Source organism: Apus apus, chromosome 19 (assembly GCF_020740795.1).
Source record: "Apus apus isolate bApuApu2 chromosome 19, bApuApu2.pri.cur, whole genome shotgun sequence".
Classification (NCBI taxonomy): domain Eukaryota; kingdom Metazoa; phylum Chordata; class Aves; order Apodiformes; family Apodidae; genus Apus; species Apus apus.
In genome coordinates, this window is record NC_067300.1 from 8,687,517 (window position 1) to 8,709,602 (window position 22,086).

Sequence of the window (22,086 nt, forward strand, 5' to 3'; positions counted from 1 at the left end):
GAGGGAAGATGCCCTGCAGGGCAGGAGGCTGGTCACCAGGCTCCTGCTGCCTTAAGTTAATTGGAGTCTGAGCCTGATGCTGCTCAGAGCCCTCCTGGAGCTGGATTTGGGGAACGCATCTTTGCCTGGGGGGTTGGTACTTTAGAGGGGAATGAGATTCCCCAGCACTCCCGGAGAGTGGGGACAGCTCAGCGGGTCCTGGAGCTTGAGCCCTCCTGCTCCATCCCCTGCTCCATCCCCAGCCCTGCTCCTGCTCCATCCCCTGCTCCATCCCCAGCCCTGCTCCTGCTCCATCCCCTGCTCCATCCCCAGCCCTGCTCCATCCTCATCCCTGCTGCCGGCGCTCCCGGGGCTGCTTTTCTCCCTCTCCCTTTGCCGTCTTTAGTTAAATTTCCCCCGCCTTAGTTGATGTCACATCCTGTTCACAGCCATCCCTGCTAGTAGCCAGCCCTACCAATTCCTTCCCTTTCTTTTTTTTTTTTTTTTTTTTTTTTTTTTAAATCCCTGTCCTCTCCCCACCACCCCCCCCCTTTGCAAGGCAAACTTTTGGCAATAGCAGAGATAATCGTTTCGTGCTCTGCTGAATTTCTCCTCGCAAATGTCTTTCGATCAGGGGAGCCATTAAAAAAAATATATATATAAATAAATCTTGCCAGAGAGCCAGCACCGAGAGCAGAGGAGAGAACCCGGGATCCCAATAAATATGCAAAGTGAAGGCTCTGCTGAGCAGATGTCTTGCATTGCTTCCTGGGGGTGCTGAGAGCCGCCCGGAAAATCATTCTCATTTGTTATTTTCTTTTTCTTTTTAATTGTATTTCGTTGTGGTCTTTTTTTATTATTATTGTTGTTATTTTTCTTTTTCCTTCTCGTGCAAATCCTAAGACTGAAGGGCTGAGGAGGCGCTGGGGGATCGGCACAGGGAGGCTCGCCCGGGAGGTGATCTGTATGCAAGGTGCCTAGAACTGGGTGCGAGACATGCAACCGGCAAGCAAGCTCCTGACCCTCTGCTTCCTCATCCTGATGGGCACAGAACTCACTCAAGTAGGTTTCTTTTTTCCTCTCTGGCTTCTACCCCACCCGCCTCCCCTTCTCTCCCTTTCTCCCCAACGCCATTTTCTATTAAACCTCGAGAGCACAAAAGAAAACCGGAGGCTGCACCTTCCTGCACCACCAACCCCCCCCCGCCCTGGGGTATCCCCCCCCCCCCCCAGCTGAGGGGTACCCCCCCCAGGCCAGGGGTACCCCCTTTTGATCAGCCCGCGGGTGGACCCTTCCTGGGGTGGGAGCAGGTTGGGGGGCTGGGGAGAGCGGACCCTGGAGCTGGGGAGAGAAGGGGCTGCCCCGGGGTGGCCCCCTCCCCGTGGGAGGTGTGTGTGTGTGTTTGGGGGGGGGGGGGGGCACCCGCGGGGAAACTTCCTGGGGGGCTCGGGGGGGACACACTGGGTCGGCACCGAGAGGTTCGGGTTCTGCCAAGTTCGGGGCTGCCCGTCCCGGGTCCCCGCGGGGACACGGTGTGAGTGCCCGGTGCTGTCACCCCCACCCCCCTCCACACCAGCTCCTCGTGTGGGGGTAGTTTTGCTGATTTTGAGTGACGTTTAGATATCCCTTGATGTTTCCATCTGTGACAGGCTTGGGGGAGAGAGGAGCATCTTATTTATCTTCCTTCTCCCTCTCTCTATTTTTTGATTGGGTTTTACCACCCGTCTTTACTGTCCCAGCCCCTGGAGTGAGCAGGGGGGCTGGGGGAGGAAAGGAGGGGCACAAAAGCCTTCTCTTGCCAGTGGAAATAAAACTGCATTTGACTTCTTTAAGATAAACGGGGAGAGTCGGGCAGGGAGAGGTTGTCTTTTGGTTTCTTTTCCCCAGTCACTGAGAAAAGGAAGAAGAGTAATTGCAAGAGGATGCTCCAGATTGTGGGGTTCATTGTGAGGCTGCCTGGAAGTGGGGAAAAAACAAACCCAGAAAGAAAAAGCAGCTATAAATAGGAGGGGAATGGAGGCTTCTTCGTGTTGGAGCAATTAGCAGCTGGGCTCTCATCCTGGGTGCTTTATGTAGATTTCCCCCCCACCACCACCTTTCTCCTGCTGACAATCCCCTCTCCTGTCCCTGCCCTGCTCAGGAAGTTTCAGCAGCCGAAGCCTTTTTGGCTTTGCACCCTCAGAGTCTTCCCTGCTGTCCTCGGGAAAACAGGGCTCAAGTGAGGAGCTGCCTTAATTGCACGGAGCCCTGCAGGGCAGGGATGAGAAGGGAGGAATTTCGGGGAGCTGGGGGGGGGTGGGGGTGGGGCGGGTGGAAGCAAGGAAATGCAAGAGCTGGGTGGCTGGGGAGGGCTGGGAAGGAAGCAGAGCTGCCCAGGAGAAGCTCCTGGTGTGCGAGGGGATGCTCGGGCAGGCGCATGCGCCGCGCTGGACAAAGCAGCTGCCAGCAGCGCTGCTCGGGGGGCTGCGAAAAGCGGCTTCTTGGCACCCACCCGGGCCAGCCCGGGCCCGTGGCAGCGCCCTGGGGAAGCCGTGTGCTGGGGCTGCCCCCTGCCCCTCCAGCCTCCCCTCCTGCCAGCCCCAGGGAGTGCACTACGGCCTGGGGACCTGGGTGGTACCCCCTCCCCCGGGAGCGGTCACCGGCGCTGAGCAGCTCCCGTTCCTCTGCATTGGGTCGGTTGTTTGGTTTTTTTTTTTCAAGGACACTGAGTTTATTGCCTCTTGTGCCAAGGATGCTGCTGTGCTTGGCTACTCTTTTCTTTTTTTTTTTTTTTTCCTTTTCTGGGAATGCAGCACTCCCAACTTTTCACCCAACTTGAAATCAGGGGGAGGATGGGGAATCAAATCTGCTCCAAACTGTGGGGCTGAGCGCTGTGGGCTGAGTTTGGCAGAGTAAGCCTCTGCCTTCTGCCCCAAAGCCCCTGCTGAAGGCCTGGCTTTGCTGAGCTGCCTTCAGCTAGAGCTGGTTTCTGCTTTGCAGCCCCTACCTGGGCTTTGCTGCCTGCAGGTAGTGGAGTCCAGCCATGCAGAGCTCTCCCACCAGCGTGCCTGCTGTCTTGCTTGGCACTGCAGAGCCCTTTCTGAGTTTTAGCATCTCCTTTCTGTAGCTCTGCTGCCAGATGCAATCCCCAAATAGGCCTTTCAGCCCAGGCACCGCCCAGCTCAGTGTCTCCCACGTTTAATTCAGTTCTGGGTTCACATCTCCATCACACGTGTGGAGTCTCTCCCATCCCCTGTAGAGATCCTGTGCTGGGGGAAGGAGGGATTGAGGTTCAAGGGAGAGAGGTTGCTGATTTAGGCAGCTTTCCCTGACAATGCAGAAGCTACTGCTGTCCCCTTCTCTCCCTCCCTGCAGTGATGCTGGCAGGCCAGCACACAAGAAAGGAGAAACTGGGGAGAGGGACAGCTGTTAGGGCTGGAGGGGGGGAGCACATGGCTGTTCTTCCAGCTAGGTCCTGGGAAAGCTCTTCTCGTGGAGGAGAGGGAGTTGTCTTCAAGGTATTGGTACTGCAGCATCCTCTGATGGTCCTCCTGGGTGGGAGGTAGGGTGCCTGTGCTGGGAGCACGTGAGTGATGCACACACTGCAGGCTGCAGCCCCAGGCTTTGAGACCTGCCTAAGGTGGGTGGTAGTTTTACCTGTGTGAAACAAGGAGGAGCTGCCCCTATGTGCCCCTCAACCATCCAGTCCTTCACAGAAGCCCCTGCCTGCCCCTCCATAACCCCAGGCAGGAGCCCTGCCCCAGAGTGTGACCTGTGTGATGCTCTGGGACTTCTTCTAACTGCCAAAGGTCTTCTGATTTGTTTAGTGCCTTGTCCTGGCTCTCCACACGTCAGTGATCAAAACCTGAAGTGACAAATATTTTGGTGGAGTCGAAGAGACTGGCTTTAGGGTGCAGTAGCCAGGGGTGGGTGCTGGGATGGGGGGCAGAGCTCCTGCTCTGTGCACCCTGGGGTGCAGCACCCTCACTCTGGCTCTGCATGCAGCTCTGGACAGTGGGCTTTCTGGGCAAAGTGTGGGGCTTTCTCTCCTTGTCTCCTGCTTGGTGAGAACTGGGGCAGCTTTCCTGGTGGCCATGGAGGAGCAGAGCCAGCTTCTGCTCTCTAAGGATCTGCTTGTCATGTGCAGGAAGGTAGTGCTGCCAAAAGGGCAGAGGATTTGGGCTGCTGTAGTTCAGTCAGAGGTATTGGCAGAGAGGGTTCAGGATGCCACCTGCTTGTCTGTCTGTCTGTGTGACCCATCCCTTTGCCATGGCTTTTGCTTGCTGCTGAGCTGCTGGGATGTTACCAGTGGAAAGCTCTTTGCTCCTCAAAGTTTTGGGGGTGCAGAGCAGGGCAGCTGGTGCTCTGGCATCCACTTCCCCAGTCATCAGTGCAACCACACAGGAAGAAATACCTTCCTGGAGCAGGCAGTTAGTAAACATTTAGGGCTTCTGAAAAAAACAAAAGCTATTGATTTTCCTAAAGGCACATCAGGTCCCTCTTGGGGCTGTTCTTGGGGTTGGAGGGGATGCCGGGGGGGCATGCTACCATCCCCAAAGCTGCCCATGCCCCTCTGTCCCAGCAGCACCCAGCCCTGCTCTGCTGGCTCCCCTCCCTCCATGGGGGACTTCTCAGTACCCAGTTTGGTGGCTGGGTTCTTCCTTCCCCTGTCAGGGAAACAGGAACTAGTAGGATTAAGCTGCAAATCTGCAGGCTGTTACAGGAGGCAGCTGCCTCATCTCATAAACCAATTTGTGTCTTGTTTCACTAACTTCAGCTTTAACCAATAAAAAAGAAAGGTAATTTTCAGCCCTGGGTTGTATTTATTACTCAAGTTATCAGTCCCTGTAATCAGTATTAGCATCAGTGAGTAAAGTAATACAAAACTAATTACTATCTGAGTGAATTAGATAGATGAAGGCTGTGGGCTGCATTGACAGTGGAAGGAGCTAATTCTTTGGTTATGAGTGATAAGTGTTGGCTTTGCTCTGCTGTGATGAAACTACGGACAAAAGGGGACAAGGCAGGGACATCAAGGAGTGTTCCTCTGAGGTTTGTTGCTGGTGGGTGCCTTGGCCAGGCTCTTTGGGAGACCTGGGCAGGCAGAGGGATGCCTGAGAGGTTGAGTCAGTTAAGCAGTTGCCCAAAAAGGGGAAGATGCATTTGGGGAAACTGAGGCACAGAGCCTGGGGCATTGCTTAGAACCAGCAAATCCCAACCACAGGGGAAGAGCACCTCAAAATCCTGATTCTCCTCCTCCTGCAGACTGTAAGCTTTGCGTGCCACTGCTCTCCCAGAGCTGAACCCAGGAGCCTTGGTGCCAGCCTCTGGACCAGCTTTGCCCTGGGTTTTGACCCTGGGAAGTTTTCTCCATGTTCAAGACCCAGGTCCTGGCTCTCAGCCTCCCTCCCCATCCCATTCAAAACCAGCCAAAATGCAAAAGATCTCCTGGAAAGACAAAGCAGGGCTGCAGCACGTGCCAGCCCTCAGTGCTGGAGCAGTGCCGTGTTTTAGCAAGCAAGCACAAGTTTCCAGTGTAAAGGCACTTTCTGACAGGAGGTGTGCAGCTGACCCAGGGAAACATGCCCAAAAAATTCATCATCCCCAACCAAAACATCCAAGCAACAGGAATGCACCGAGGTGCCAGTGAAACCTGTGCCAGCTTTAACGGGCTCTGCTCTCGCCCGGGGGCTCTGACGTGTCGGCACTGGTGGTTGGAGCAGGGGTTTAATGTCAAGAGCAGCTTTAGCTAAACACAGATTTAGCAAAGTGGAGACCTGCAAAGGGGATTATTCAGTTCCAGTGTAACATAAGGAGCATGTTCTTGCTGCCGAGGAGGGTTTCTGCTCTCTGTGAGGAGAGCGACTGGAAAGGCTGCAGAGCGTTTTGCATGTGGAAGGAGCAGTCCCAGTGCCTGGAGCTGGAGGTTAACTTTCCAGAACATATTGGGATGCCTGATCCCAAATTGCAGCTGCTCCTGGAGCCAAGCTCGGCCCCAGCACAAGCAGCTTCATGCAAATTCCCACCAGGAATTGACAATAATCTGCAGCATCGTGGGCACTGCTTCCAAAGCACTTTGGGGTCTGTAATTGCCATTTTCTTCTCTTCCTTTGCTTTGCCTGATTGTCTGTCATACCCTCTCTGTGAAAGGAGAGGAAGAGTTTGCTCTGTGGTGGTACAGTGCTGAGGTGACAGGGTCCAGCTCCAGGACCAAGACTTGTGTGAGTGATGGTAGCACAGACAGTGACAAAAAAAAAAAAAAAAAGAGAAAAAAGCAGGAACATTTGCAAGTCAGACCCCAAAAAATCAGGGAAACCTGGTACCATTTATTCCTGTGGCAATCTCGACCTACTGAGGGATAGGTGCCCTGTGGCAAATGCAACAGAAGCTTGGGTCATGCTCCAGAGGCAATGAGGACAAAGTGTGTGTTCCTTCATGAGGATGAAGCTGCCTGTGCTGCTTCCCAGGGCAGTGGGTGCCTCTTCTGCTGGGCACTGCCCACAGCCCTCCCACTGCCCACAGACAAGGATTTTGGGTACCTCTTGCCACAAGCTCAGGTAACAAGGAATGCGAGGAAGGGAGTGACCATGTACTGAGCTGAGAGAGGGAGGAGGGTCCTTCTCTCAAGAGCAGAGTCCAGGAGTCTCCCTCAGTACCTCTCTGCTGCCGGGCAGAGGGACACAGTTTTGGGGTGGTCTTGGAGCCCTGGCCTCTACCTGCTGAGCAGCTCCTTGCCCTCAGCCTTGAGTCCTGCTGCTGAGACCCCCATGCAGAGCTGCTCAACATCCCCCTGGCTGTGCTGTGCAGTGCCAGCGCGGCCCCTCGCCCCCATTCTCGGGGTGCTCTCCCATCCGGCTGTGATGGAGCTGGTCTGTTCCACCCTGCTGCTCTCCTGTCTCTATGCAGTCCATGCTCCTTCGCAAGTGCAGCAGCACCCGATGGTGGGGCAGCAACAGCGGCTCTGGCAGCACCGCGGCGGTCAGGACACCAGGAGGGATGCAAAGAGCGTCTTTCAGAGGGCGGTTCAGAGCCCTCCCATCAGCTACAGGAGGGAGCTTTGGAGAAAAGGCACTCGGACCAAGTAGCTAAGGAAGATCCCTGAAGTTACACAGCAAGGTTCTTCCAGAAAGGACAGACCTTTCCCCGCAGCTCCTGGCCAGAGGATGCGGCACACCTGGCAGGGCTCCAGTGCAGAGAGGAGCCCGGAAAAGCTGGAGTATGGGCTGTCCCAGACACCACAGAGCAATCCCAGGGCTGGCCGGAGTGTCCTGCCAAACTACTGAGTCCTGCGCTCCCGGTGCAGGAGGTGCCAGCCCTGGGAAGGTCCCCGGGGCACTGCCCTCCATCAAGCAGCTCAGCTGGACACCTCCTCCTCGCTGGAGATGTCGGTTGGTAGCTGAGATGCCTCCCGCATTTGCTTGCTGAGCCGCCTGGGAGCACCAGCAAGATTTGAGGCATTTAAAATGTGGCTGTTTGTATCTTGCAGCAGATCCCGTCCTCTCACGATGCGTTAAATCGGGGTGCTCCGACTGGGATCGGCGGACACCATCGCCACTAAGCTTGGGAGCAAAAGAAGCTTCAGCACCTCTTCTCTGAACCAGCCAGGAGAGGGAGACAATGACCGTCCTGTCCTGCACACACAGGCACGAGTTGTCCTGCTTTGCAACCCTTGCCCCTCGCAGGGTTTCTTTAGGCAGGCGGTCACACTTTGCATTTTCACTTCCCAGCCGCGGATTTTTCCCCGAAATAGCTCTTTTGGAAGACTCTCTTCTTTGCTCTTTCTTCCTCTTTCTCGGCTCAGAATATCTGCATGCAAGGAGGATCTTTTGTTCCCTAGCAGCTTGTCTTTCTCCTCCTGTTCACTCCCTGCTTCCAGCAGGAGAGGCACCGAAGGGGCAGGTCTGCACCCCCTGCTCTGCTGGGAAAGGCGACTGTAGCATTAGGACAAGAAAAAAACTGGGACATGATGAGGTTTGGGGTTTTTATTTTCAAGGCAGTGCCCTGTGCAAAACAAATGCAAAGTGGTCAGGAGAAAGGTGAACTCAACAAGTTCAGCAAAACTGGTGTTGAATTCTGCAGACCCTGTGATGGAAAGCTGCTCTTTAAGGACAGATCCTGCCTTGCTCTGGAAAGGCCCATCAGTGAATGCTATTGAGTCAAAAGGAGTCATCTGAGTCTCTTGCCTCTTGATTTCAGTCAGTGTTTCTTGTTTCTTCTGATTCAGTCTGGCGTGAGTCGAGGCAGTGTCAGGTCTCCCATATCAAGTTCATGGTGTTGTGGTGTTTGTTTCTTTTGTTTGTTTGTTTTGGGTTTTTTTTTTGTGCTTTGCTGGGCTTCTAAAACCAGGGAAGCCATTAGGGTAGGGAAGACCCTCCTTGGCAAGGTCTTGTGGCTGTTGCCTCTTTCTCTGTGCCTCACTGTCCCCATCTGCTGAAGCTTTAATCATTGCAAAGCACTTGAAGGGCATACGAATGAAATCACCTGTATGCACTGGTAGGCAATGAGCCTGCCCTTTAGTCCAGGTGGAATCCAGAGCAGAGCAAAGGAATGCTTGTTACTCCCCTGAATGCCATTTTAAATAATCCAGTATCTATAGGTCTAATTCCCTTCATATGTGTTTGTAGTAGATAAATATGAGGCATAACCTTTACTCACAAACTTGGTTCCCAAATGAACATCAAGATGATTTAAGTGTAGCACTCAGGTGGTTGATATCGTGTGAAATCAGATAAGGAATCAGGGCCTCAGCTGCTGCAGTGCTGAGCACAGCACAAGAACCTGTTAGAGCAGAACAGGCTGAAGTGGAGCAGAGTGGGGAGCTGGGATTTATTCTAAAAAGATCAAAGCCATTAGAGGCTTTTGCCTAATGAACCTGCTCCTACAACCACAGCCTGAAACACCTCCCTGGTGCTGGCCACCTCCTCTGGCACATCACTGCATGACCTGCTGGCAGTTTTGCCATGAAAAGGGTGCCTGGGCTGGGTGAAGCTGATTTCACCAGGTGGAAGTATTTCAGCCACTTTGGGAGCCCTAAGCAGCAGTGATTCAGAGGGCAGGAACGTTTTCCTTTTGATTTTAGCAGCAGGTTGATCTGTAAGCTGGCTGACTTAACCTGGATCAGAGCTCATCTGGCTGGAGCAAGAGGAAGGGGTGACACAGTCTGGGGGTGCTGGGAAGCGAGGGGAGGGAATGGCATTGCCCTGCTGCAGCCTGTGCCTGCCAGCACCTGATTCTGCCACCACATTATTGGAGGGATGGGATCCAACCTGGCATCAGCTCTCTGCTCGATTTCACCTCTTTTTCTCCACCTGGTGGACTTGCTAAATGTGCTCTCCTTTCAGAAGCTCCTCAGCGCTCTCTGCAGAACCAGCTCTGCTCGGTTGTTACTGGTCCCTCCTCCCTTTGCCCAGACCAGCAGTGCTGGGGTGCACTGGGAGGATCCCATGCCAAGGGCCAGGTCCCCAGTGAGGGACAAGGTCCCATTAGGTGGGTCAGGCTGGCTCAGCAGCAGTTGCATTTCAGGGCACAGTTTCCTGCTTCCCAGGTTGGGACATGCTCTGCACACCTGCCTGGATGCTGTAGGGCAAGGAAGTACTGGTGAGTCAAGGCCTTGGGGCACCCCTCAGTGCCATTGAGGAGCTCTTGAGGAGGGGGCTGTGAGATCCATGACCCCAAGGAACTATGCCATAGGAAGAGCTGCTCGGGAGGTGGCAGATTTGAGGCTGGGCTGATCAGACTCTAGTGAGGATGTGGTGGTGGGGTCACAGGACAGTGCAGGATCTCCTGGAGTTGCTCCATGGTGGCTGCTCCAACATGCTGAGGCTGTTGCTATGCCAGTGGATTGAGGGGTGTCATTTCTATCCTCTGGAGAGGGCCAGGACATTAATTTAATAATTTGCTTTGCAGGGGGTGTTTAAAGGTTCACTTGAGGAAGGATGCACAAGGAACTGCAGATCTCTGGTGGTCAGAGACTTTGGTTCTGAGGGGACCAGGACAGTTCTGCAAACCCCTTCAGGAAAGCTGAGGCAGGAACAAGCTCCATCTCGATGCAGACTGTTCTCTGGGTCCATATAGATGGGCTGTTTGCCGTGGAACAGCCCATGGGATTCCTCGGCAGAGCTTGCCTGAGAGCCACACCAGCCACAGAAAGCCAAGAGCTTTCCTTGAACGCTGGGGTGGGATGCTCTGGCAGTGTCTGATCTCTCCTGTCCATGCAGCTCTGCCCCGCTGGGAGTGGGGCAGCAGTGGGGTCAGAGCGGAGCTGCTGACTCGAGGGCAGTTTCTGGGCATTTTGGTTTACCAGCAGTTTGTTTATTGCAGGGCTGAGGTGGCAAAGCGTGGTGAGGGGGCAGGCGGGGATATGGAGGATGTTCTGGATGACCCACAGGCCTGGGGAGGCCACCAGGTGTCCCCACCTGCCTCCCGCCCCGGCTGGCTTTGTGCGGGGCTGCTGCAAACCCCTGCGTGCCACCACAGCGGGGAAGGCAGCTCCGGCCCCCTCGGGCTGGCGGAGACTCCGCTCCCCGGGCACGGCGCATCTTCGCCGCGGCCCCTGCGGTCCCGCACCCACCGACGGCCCCCGGCCCCGCACCGGCCCCGCACAGCGCCGCCCGCAGCCGGCAGGGGGCGCCGCAGCCCCGCAACTCGTTCTCGCCGCAGCGGGGGAGCCGCCCCCGCCCGCAGCCCCCCCCCCCCCCCGCCCCTTCCCCTCCCGATGCTCTTCTCCTCCCTCCCCAAGTAATTTCCTCTTCCTCCTCAGTTTTTCTCCGCTTTCCCCGAACCTTTTTCCCACCCCGTAGAATTTTTTTGTCTTCCCAAGTCTTTTCCCCCAATTCCCCCCCCACCCCTTCCCACTCTTTTCCCTCTCTCCCCAAACCTTTCCGGCTGTCCCCAAGTCCTTTCCTCTTCTTCTCAAATCTCTCGCCCTCTCTCCAACTCGTTTCCTCTCATTCCTTCTCCTCCCTTCCAGAAACCCCCTCCCAAAAATATATATATATATATGTATTTCCCCTCTCCTTTAATCTTTTCTCCTCTCCTTCCATCCGCTCCCCCTTCCACAAACCTCCAGCTCCTAAAAAATTCTTTCCCCTCTCCCTAAATCTTTCCTGCTCTCCTTCCTTCCGCTCCTCCTTCCCCAAATCTCCTCCCCCCACCCCGCAAAAAAAAACCAAACCAAAACAAAAATCCTCTCCCTGCTCCCCAAATCCCTGCTCCCCAAATTCCCATTCCCCTCCTTCTCCCTCTCTCCCCCGCCCTCCGCAGTCTCCCCGCCCGGGCGCTCCCGCCCCTCCCTCCCGTCCGCCCCCCGCCCCTCTCCGCCTCTTGCAGCCGTTCGCTCCGCTCCGGTTGGGGCGCGCCCGGAGCGGCGGGCACAGGGAAGCAAAAAACCAGCCCTGAGGTGCCGACTCCGGTAGCATCAAGCTCGGGCATCAAATCACCGGCAGCACCCTCGGCAGCAGCGGGCCGGGCCGCGGACGATGGGCCGGCGGCGAGGGGCGGCGGCGGCGGCGGCCGGGCGGCTGGTTCAGCCCGTCCCCAGCGGCATGGAGCCCGGCGCCGGTGCAGAATGAAGGGTGCCTGGCGCCCTCCCCCGCAGACATGTCTGTGCCTTTACTCAAGATTGGAGTCGTCCTCAGCACCATGGCCATGATCACCAACTGGATGTCGCAGACCTTGCCCTCCCTCGTGGGGCTCAACACCACCAAACTCACGGCGGCCACGGGCGGCACCTTGGACCGCAGCACGGGAGTAAGTGCGGGGGCGAGGGGAGGGTACCCGGCTACCCGGAGCATCCCTGCGGCGGCCGTGTCCCGACACCCGCCCTGCATCCCCCCCCCGGATGTCCCCCGGGCTGCCGAAATCCCTCCTTGCCCGGTCGCCCCGCTCTAGCCGTACCCCAGGGACTTCCCCGGCTCCCTCTCTGTCAGCAGGAGCCCCCCTCGGCTGCAGAGAGCAGCTCCCGGGGGTGATGGGGGACGTCGCTTGCAAAGTGCCCCCCGGGGGTGCGGGGATGTGCGGAGTCGGGGGGGCTGGCAAGAGATGGGGGTGGCGGTGCGGGGAGCCCCTCTTCTCCCGCTCTCGGGTTTAGCCAACCCTGCCCTGGACTGGGGGCGACTCCGGTGCGCCCCTCCTGTCCCCAGTGGCTTCAGCCAAAGGGGTGCAAAGTTTCCCTGGTCGCCGCTTCGCTGTCGCTGAGCGTGGGACAGCAGGTGCGAGTCCCGCAAGATCCCGTTCGCTTCCCTGCCTTGAATCAACCGCCCTCAGTGGGATGGAGAACCCCGCGGAGAAGTTGCGGGGTGGGCTGGTCGTGCCGTGTGTTTCCCATCCGTGTGTTGGTGGAGGGCTGGTGCGGTGCCTGGGCTTGCCGCTTCGGAAATGGCTGGGAAAGCCAGTCCGTCCGTCCGTCCGTCTGTCTGTCTGCCCTTGGCAGGGAAAAATAGGCACCTCTCGCCTGCAGGCTGCATGCTTGTGCCTCCTGGAAGAGCTCACGTCTTACAGCTCTGCGCGTGGTGGTTCTGCTGATGGTGAATGAAGCTTGGATTTTTTTATATTTTTTTTTTTCATGTTAGCAGGGATTATGAGACCCATTTATTTATTTATTTATTCCGGGTTGTTTTAGCTAGAGAATCAAATTGTTTTCTGCCGAGCCGGCTCTCGGTGCGTGTCTGTCAACATGGGTATTTGCAAGGTTATTTGTATGATCATAGTGGAAAGAACATTTCCCTTCTGGTTGGAAAAGCGGTGGTACCTTCCAAGTGATCGGAGGCTGAGTTGTGATGTATTTTGCCAAGTACTGTGAGGTCAAAGGAAAATGAAGATCTGAGAGGTTTGGAGAGCACAAGGGGTGCAAGAGGGGCTGGGGGTCGTGCTGTGTTCGTGGCTGGGTTCCCTTTCCGCGGTGTGTCCTGGAAGCACGGCCAGAGGCACTGCCGGTGCCCTCCGGACCGCATCCCGTCCGGGCTGGTGTGCTTGGCAGGGCACGGCACCGGGCTTTCCCTGCCTGGGACCTGCAGCACATCTGAAGGGAAAGGGTTGTCTGGTGAACCTCCCCCTCCTCAGGAGAGTCTGACAGAGGAAGGGGGAAACGTAACTCGCGGCGTCCGTTTACTCCAGCAGAGCTGATTTTCCTGCTGCCGGATCTGGGAGAGCTCTGCAGAGGCACGTTGATCACTGCTCAGCCCAGCTAGGACACCGTATCCTCGCTGGTAGCTCGGGCACGTCCTTCTCGTGGTGTCAAGGAGAAGTCAAGTGCTCTGTACCGGCAGCCGGGCAGCGGTTCCCCACCCCGACAGGCTCGATCCCTTGCAGCACACTGCAGCCCTCCCTGCTTTGTGCCTTTCATCGGGTCTGTGCTTTCCCACATGTGTTGCCTTCTTGCTGCAGCTCCCCCTCTCCCTTTTAGACCTTATTTTATTTGTACCCAATTCATATTTTTGCATTAGAAGTACATTTGACCGGCTGGGCCCTTGGAGGAGCCTCCCTCAGCATCCAGCACAGCTCCAGTATCTCCCACATCCATCCTGCTTCCTCCACTCAGCCCCCTTCACCTCCCACATCCCTGCCAGGCATCCCCCTGTGTGTTTAACCCATCTTTCCCTATATTAATTAGGTGTTGCCAACCAACCCAGAGGAAAGCTGGCAGGTCTACAGCTCTGCCCAAGATAGCGAGGGACGTTGTATATGCACAGTGGTGGCACCTCAGCAGACGATGTGCTCGCGTGATGCCAGGACAAAGCAGCTGAGACAACTATTAGAAAAGGTAATGGTTGACCCCTTCTGGGAAAGGTGGTTTGGTTTGCCAAGACATTGGGGGTAAAAATGCAAGCGAGCTGGACTGAGCCTTGGTTTCCAGGCAAGGTGGAGCCCCTGGGCCAGCCCTCCCGTGCCATAGCTATTCCCATGCATGTAGTGGGGAATAACCAGCTGAAGTTGGAAAGATATAAATCTCTTAAGTGTTTCTAAGGCACAGAGGAAAAGGGACCGTGGCCTAAAGTCAGGTAAAAACTGCTGAGATCAAAAGAACAGTATTGAATCATATTGTTCAATATTGTCATTTTTTTCACTATGTTAACACCAGCAGTTTTAAAGGATGAGCCTCAACAAGATGAGAGGATTGAATTAAAAAGCCCAAGCCCATGCATTCCTAGCCAAGCTGATATTAAAAAGGTTGAATAAAACAGTACAAGCTGTCAACATCAAATAGCACAGAAATGGCAGTTAGGGGTTGTCTTTCTAATGTTGACATTCACTTGATTAGTTTTTAATAGTCTACTGTCCAAAGAGATCAAAAAATCTCATTAGGGAAAGATTCCCAATAACAAGAAATTTTTCTGGTAATATATTTCATTGAAGAAATGCTGCTTCATATGAAATGATGCTCTTCTCCTTAAAATATAAGTGGACTCCTGTGCTAGATATGTAATTATCCCTCATACCCTAATGCTCTGTTGGTATGTGTTGTGCATGACAAAGTCATTTTTATCCTGCTGCTTTTGGGAAGCTGACGTATCAGTCACTCATAACAATATTGAACCTACACTTAAGTGGTTTTCCTCTGTGATAAGGACAATAATGTGAGGCAGGAAACATTTAGCCCTAAAACTCTGCCTTGGTATGGCAGAGGCTTCTAAAAATAATCCCACTCAAGCTTTTGAGCAGCAGCACATTTGTCTAAGAGACGTTGTATTAGCGGCTGACACGGGCATCCAAAAGCCATCGTGTTCCCAGAGCTGCTCGTGTGCATTAGACAAGCAGGATTTGACCCAGTGCCCTCTGCTAATGGACAGGCAAGTCGGGCATATGAGACCTGGGATAATGCCCCTTTCCATGTGGAGGGTAGAACTGCTCAGTGAGGTTTCCCTTATGCAGCTCTCCTGCTGCCAAGGCGTGAAGTGAGGGAGGAGTGGGATTTCAAGGCATGTGTTCTGGGGCTCTGGTACCTGCCTGCTGATCCGTCTGCATCTCACTCCTACGCTAACCTATATGAAAACCCCAAAATAAAGACTAGGCTCTAGGTGCCAGACATCTGATCTTGACGAAGGCTGAAATGATAAACCCAATAGGAAAATGCAACTGCAGAGGAGAGTTTCCAGCTTCCCAGGAAGGATTTCAAACCTGTAAACTCCTTCCCTCATCTGACATTTTATCTCTAGCTTTGTGATGGGAAAACTCGCATTTCTCCCTGCCAGTAGATGAAGAAGCATAATGTGTCAAAGAGGTAATCATGTTTGGATTTTCAGAGTAGGAGAGCTATGGAAATAATAAGGCTTTGCTTTTATGGACAAGAAATAGCTGCATTCCTCTGTGTGTGTCTGTACACAGAGCACAGCACCGTCCATGAAAATCTCTGCACGGAGGCGTCAGCAGCTGAACGTACTTTCAGGTTCAAGGCTGCCAAGACCCTGTCTGCCCTCAACACATGGGCACTGGCATATGCAGAGAAACTGTGGGTCCTGCTGTGTCTGAGTGAATCCTGGGCACCCCCTCGGTGCAGGGAGCAGGCGTTGAGGGAGGAGAGGGGAGCCAGGTCTGCTCGTCACTGCACAAACTGTTCAGCCCGTGCTCCGACAGCGAGGTGGCTGAGCTCATCACTGGCTGGAGTACACGGAGTCCTTCCAGCCTTAGATGTGTCAGGTGCTGAGTCCAGATCTTGGACTGCATCCAAACCAAGACATCACCTAAATCCTCTTCATAAGCGGCTTATGTTTTATCTTCAAACTGATTTTTGGTTTTTTTGTGTGTTTTTTTATGTTTTGTTTGGGTTTGTGTTTTTTTGGCCCTGTTTCCTGGGAGGACTTCCTCCTCTGATAGTTAAACTGGTTTTGGTTTCCTGCCAGTTCTTACTCTTTGCCAACACTGATTTCCAGATGAAACAGTTCTTTTTGTTCTTTTACCATTCACTCCGAGGTATATAGGGAGGACAATGACATCTCAGCCTTCACTTTGCCTTCTACAGACCTTATAAGATGAACTTTTTGTGTCCTGGTCCATCAGCTGTGTCCACCTCTCTGCTAGTTCTTCCTGTAGACCAGGAGAATCTCCCTCAAGATGTCTCATGCTATTGCTCCACCATTTTGTTCAGCTGCCCAAAGCTGAAGATTTGTCTCAATTCAACCCCAAGGATTGGCTTAGACCAGCTCTGATGAGCTGGCACAAAAGGCTGAAGCATAAGCAGGGTTTAAACTGTGGCTTGGACAAAATGAATCTCCCTAGGATCATCAGGCCAATACTGACTGTTACTCTGATTTAATTCTGAAACAACTCCGTGTCAAGCAATGACAAGAGCAGCACTGGAAGTTTTGTTTGGATCAGTTTTCTGTTTCAAATGCTAAAATTAACTCTCTTCCCCAAGACAGTTGCAGATATCTCCCTCCCATTAGCTTGATGGAAAATGAGGTTTCATGTTGAGAGTGCCTCCACCAATGGAGGGAAGAAGCATTTTAGCTCCTGTTTGAGGACAGTGGTTAATGGAGGAAGCTGAGGGAATTTGAGAGAGAGTACCCTTCGGTCTCAGTTCATTACAGCACTTATGTACATGCTTAAGTTTAAGCTATGAACAGTCTCATTGAAATCTCATCACGTGCCAAAGTACTTTGCTGGATCAAGGGCTTAATATGCTAATGAAGGAAAACAAGTAGATCTTCAGCTGGTGAAGCACCCATTACTGTCAGAGGTCTGGGGTGATGGTGGCTGATTCCCTACACATCTGGTCAGAATCTTGCCTGGTTGAAAATAATGTAGGCAACAAATAGAGTCCGGACTTGTAAAACACATCCCTGAAATAGCACAGCAGCTAATTTTAGGCATCTCAGTGTAGAGACATGTGAGGAGGTTGTTTTCCTCTGCAGTCAGGGGAGGGGCAGGCTCCTCCAGAGGTGATTCAGAGCAGAAGCCTGAGTGAGATGCTTTGATTCATTTCCTAGCAGAGTCTGTCTCTCCCTCCCCACCATCCAAGATGAACTACAAGGAGCCCCTGCAGCCTCGCTCAGCCCCTACAGGGTCAGACACCAGCAGATTATTACAGAAATGCTCTTCTCTGATTACTTGCAGCTTGGCATTTAATTTTGGTTAGGAATTAGTGGAATAAATTAGATCAGTTTTGTATGATCCCTACAAGTCATTCCTATTCCAGCCCATTGGAACAGCTCTATGTAGATGCAGCTCGACTCAAAGGATGATAGACTGGATTGCCAGGATAAAAATTTATCTGCAGACTGGTCATGCTTGTCTAAGACTTCCCTTCTCCTGCCTCAGGGTAGAGAGGTCTTCAAACCCCTCCACATCCAGAGCAGGTAAATTAGCATCTAGCCATGATGGCTGAGAGCTCACCTACCCCAGGGGAGGCACGGCTAAACCTCAGGCTTATTCTTCTCTTCAGACCATGAAGGTCTTGTTCTGCTCCTCCCTGCTCCTCAGACCTCCCTGAGCAGGTCCTTGGTGGTAGTCAGGATGGGTGCTGGTTCATCTCTGGGTGATGTGTTGGGACTCAGAGACTGAAAATAGCTTCACCTTTGCTGAAGAAGACCATCAGACCCCTGGAGCAGTTGTACTGGTTGTACAAAATGTTTCCTCACTGTTGGCCTTTGAAATATAGTTTGCCCATTCATTTTTAATAGTTCCCTGTAATAGTTTGCTTGTCATCATGCATGAGCAATGGGCATTTTGAGCCCTCCGGAGATACAGACACCAGAGTTGGCATTTGACCCATGCTGGTTTGAGCAAGCAGCCTCTGAGACCTGGCAGTGGGTGGGTGTCCTGCTGTCCCCTCGCTCTGTCACTCGAGGTAAGTCTCAGCAGCCCAGTGGGAATTGCTGGAGGCAATTCTGCCCTTGCACCATTCCTTCCCCATCCCAGTGTGTCCACCCCTGGCTTTGGCAAGGACAGAGATGGGAATGGATGTGGCAGCACAGGCTCTGGGAAGTGTCTTGGAGCGGATCTGTAGAGACAACACTGGCTCACATTTGGGTTTAGCTCAGACACCCTGAGATGAAGAGACCTGAACCAGGATGCCCTGAGTCAGGGCCGTGAGGCAGCAACACGCTGGGCTGCCTGATTCATCTGAAACCCAAGCGTCATCCCTGCCACTGCCAGCAGTCCTGTTCCTGCAGTGGCAGGAGCACTTGTAGTGTGCAACCCGTGGTACAAACACAGCCATCCGTGATGCAGAGACCTTAAGTTACACCCATGGCTTGGTGCTAAGTAGGTGCTCGGGTGCCTGCCTAGGTCAGAGCTTTGTTTACCCTCTCCTAGCCTGAAAAACAAGAGAAGGGAATATCTTAATAAATCAGATGGCAGCCAGGCTTCAGAATCAGGCCAGCCCAGCCATCGTTTCCGTCCCCTCCTTACACCTTCAGCTCTTCTTCTCACGATGAGCCCAGCCAACCTTCATGCAGCATTCCTCGGGCAGGGCCAGGTGGGCACAGCACAGGGAGCCGGGGCTGCCGACCCGACACAGCCACCCGTGGGCAGGCACTGGTGGGGGCAGCCAGAGCTCCTGCAGGACTTCCCAGCTTCATGATGCCCTCACCTGCAGCTGGGTTTGTAGTGGCAGATGCTGTATAAACATGGGGCTGTTGGGATAATGAAGTTTTTACTAGCTGGGAGGAAAGTTTGCACTCAGGCAATCAGTGAGTGTCACTTGCGTACGTGAAGAGATGATAATGGGCACCTCAGCAGAAGCATCTCTCATAGTCAGATGTGCTTCTGCTCCACTAAGAGCCTCATGCAATGGCAGGTGTCATCCCAGCCTCTCTGTGAGTGATGCATTTTAGACTTGACTACAACCCTTATTTGCATGTGTGATTGTTAAATTATTCACAGCAGAATAATCAGATCCACAGGCTGGCTTGGGTTGGAAGGGACCCCAAAAGTCATCTAGTTCCAACCCTCCTGTGTGGGCTGGGACACCTCCCACAAGATCAGGTTGCACAAAGGCCCATCCAATCTGGCCTTGAACACTTCCAGAGAGGGGACAATTTCTATGTTATAAATCCTTAGGAAAACAATTTGCTCTATTTTATACATGGGTGTCATAATAGTATGAGAGGCTGTTGATCAACTAGTAAATAATGGAGGGGCTGATGACTCCTTAGCTTGGTTGACTGTGTCAGCATTGGAAGGCAAGCAGGGCTGCCTTGGTGCTGGGGAAGTGGTGCCTCCTAACGAATCCCTTCTCATTTGGCAGGTGCAAAACATGTCCCAGTCGATAGAGGTGTTGGACCGGCGGACTCAGAGGGACCTACAGTACGTTGAGAAGATGGAAAACCAGATGAGGGGACTGGAATCAAAATTTAAGCAAGTGGAAGAAAGCCACAAGCAGCACCTGGCAAGGCAGTTTAAGGTATGTCTGCTTTCCAAACTGCTAATGAAGCTGTGGCCACCAGGTTAGCAGGGTGTGCTGGGGACTGTGGCCCACGTCCCCACCAGCTCATGTTGGTCTGGTTGTACACAGTGCTGGTGGCCACCCACTTGTGAAGGTCCCTCCTACCCAGAGCACGGCCAGATCCAGGTTGTGACGTTGCATCCTCAACCACCATATGTTTTTCTAGAGTAAAAGCATAAATCTCCCTGTTCCCACACCCACAAACCAGCCAGGGACCCCAAACAGGACAGCATAGGATTGCTCTGTGAGGGGGGGTCTGCAGGGACACCCTGGGGCAGCTGGTGAGGTGGGTTCCCTTCCATTGCCAGGCAACCCTTCCCCACATCATGCCCAGAGCCCAGTTTTCTCAGATGAGCCAGGAGTTGGGATTCCCTTGCATTTCTGAGCAGCAAATGGCTTCCCTCCTTGGGATGGTTGTAGCACCAGGGCAATCCATCAAACAAATAAACCTTCCCCAGAAGAAAACCCCCAAAAGTGTGATCATTGCAGCTGTCCTGGGGCTGGCAAACTGCCCATCTCAAGGATGTGCCAATGTCCAATTTTGGAGCAATTAGATGTGTTTGTCCTGGTGTCATACAAATGAGAAGTAAAGAGATCTGCCTTTTTAATGAGGCTGTCATTGCAAGCAGTGGCTGAAGTTTAAAGACCTTGATTGAGAATGAATTAAATTGGGCAAAAGAGGCTGTCAGTGATGTTTGGAATCTTAAATTTTGGTAGTGTTGTGGATCAATAGATATAAAAAACAAATCAAGGTGATTTCTAGTGAAGTTTGGGGATATTTCTGATCAGCCACCCAGCTGATGCCCATCCTCATTTCCAAGCAGAGCCCCAGCTGGCTGGTGGCTTAAAGCAGGATGGTTTTTAATTGGTATGTTAAACACTGAAATGCTAAGATTACATCAGAAAAAGCTGGGGAAGAAGGCTCTTAAAACTTTTCACCAACTCCACCTCCTCCACTCCCCATCTCCAGTGACTGCAGGACCCTAAATTTAGCTCTGCAGTCTGGATGTAAGGACCATCCTTCTGATTTAAGCATGAGGTTCTTTTTTTCTTTTTTTTTCCTTCTTTCTTTTTTTCCTTTTTTTTTTTTTTTTAATATTTATTTCCCCTCCATTCTGCTGAGTTTAATCCTCCCCCTTGCCTGCCAGGCAGCTTGCACTGGGAAGTGCAAGTAAATAAGGAAATAAATTCCCCCAGGCAACCTGCAGGAGGGAGAGCCTCCTGTCTTGAGGAGGGGTTGGGAAGGAAAGAAATGAGGCTGAGGACCAATTTCTGTTCCAGTTCCCCCCCCTGAGCTGCCTCAGCAGCCAGCCAGATGTCACAGCCCTGAGCACTGGGCACTTGGCCACTGTGCCAAGTTCAGGCAGCACCAGGTAGATGGTGTATCCTAACATGCTTCATTAAGGGGTAGGTGCATGCATATTTATGTCTACTCATTAGCTGCTGGAGCAAAGCATCTTTAACAAAATGCTGCATGAGGTGCCTTGAAATGAGGCCTTCCTTTAATTTAAAAAAAAAAAAAAAGTCTTCATTTCTGCAAAATAAATTTGGTGATGACTTTGATGTTGATGTCCTTCATAGCATGCCTAAAAACAGCAAGGAATTTTTCTCTAATTTGCTGCCAAAGCACCATTTTAAATAACAGCCACAGCATTTTGTTTCTGCTAATGCCAGCATTAAAATGTGAGTGGTTTGGAGCTCTTGTGTTGTTGTTTTCTTTTTCTCTGTAGTTCCATTAGAGTATTTGTCTATGAATGGCTATCTATATAAGGCAGGTTAGTGAGCTAGATCCTCAACAGTATTTCATTTTCTTGCTTACAGGGCTAACTTAAAAGCAAGTTTTTTCAATGCTGCAGTGACTGAAGAAGCAGTTCACTCCCATGTAACCATGAAAAGAGGGCCACAGAGCATTTTGCACCATGCATTGATTTTTTTTTTTTTTGATTATTTTCCAAATTAGCACCATATCTCACTAAGGAACCTTGAACCACCCAGCCGAGATCTTCCTTTGCATGCAATTGTAGATGCATTTCATGAATAGTTTGAAACCCTTGTCAATGCATATATATATATTCTTTTCTTTTCTTTTTTGGAAAGAAAAAAACAACAAAAAAAGAACTCTTTGTGTATGTGATCTGAAGCATGTAACCCTAAGATGTTGCATTCTAAAAATGACAAATAAAGGCCTTTCCCAAATATTTTGGTGTTCTGCAGCCTGTTTAATATGTTCTTTCCAAGACATCATTTGGACCAAAAACTAGTAATTAAATTTTAATGATAATAATTGTGGGATATGAACCTTGCACTCACGTAGGAAGCAACCAGGTCAAGGCAGAGTGTTGCAGATTTTTGCAGGCATAGCACTGAACCAAGCTTATTTTAACCTTGCAGGCAATAAAAGCGAAAATGGAGGAACTTAGGCCTTTGATACCAGTGTTGGAAGAGTACAAAGCCGATGCAAAATTGGTATTGCAGTTTAAAGAGGAGGTCCAGAATCTGACGTCAGTTCTAAACGAACTCCAGGAAGAGATTGGCGCCTATGACTACGAAGAGCTTCAGAACAGAGTGTCAAATCTTGAAGAAAGGCTTCGTGCATGCATGCAAAAATTAGGTAGGCTCAGAACAACATGGTGGCACCGGCTCAGCACCGGCGCTGGTAAAACCACGCACCCCGACTGGAGGCAGAGATGCTAGACTGGACATCTCCTTGGGCCTGGCCTGGCTGTGAGGGGTGAGCTGGCACAGCC

At 52.4% G+C, this 22,086-nt stretch overlaps 1 protein-coding gene across 2 annotated transcripts in view; it reads left to right on the forward strand.

The window, feature by feature from the left end:
* The first annotated feature begins 538 nt into the window (after positions 1-538).
* The window catches only part of OLFM1 (olfactomedin 1), a 32,236-nt gene continuing 10,688 nt past the window's right edge, over positions 539-22,086 (forward strand). Inside the window, exons 1-4 of one of the 2 annotated variants that reach the window (XM_051636813.1) lie at positions 539-1,041; positions 13,568-13,717; positions 19,142-19,297; positions 21,731-21,950. In XM_051636813.1, coding sequence (XP_051492773.1) covers positions 976-1,041; positions 13,568-13,717; positions 19,142-19,297; positions 21,731-21,950 — 592 coding nt within the window. In that variant the 5' untranslated portion in view covers positions 539-975. Of the gene's footprint in view, positions 1,042-11,274; positions 11,707-13,567; positions 13,718-19,141; positions 19,298-21,730; positions 21,951-22,086 lie in introns of those variants that run through there. The other variant, XM_051636812.1, reaches the window with a different exon arrangement.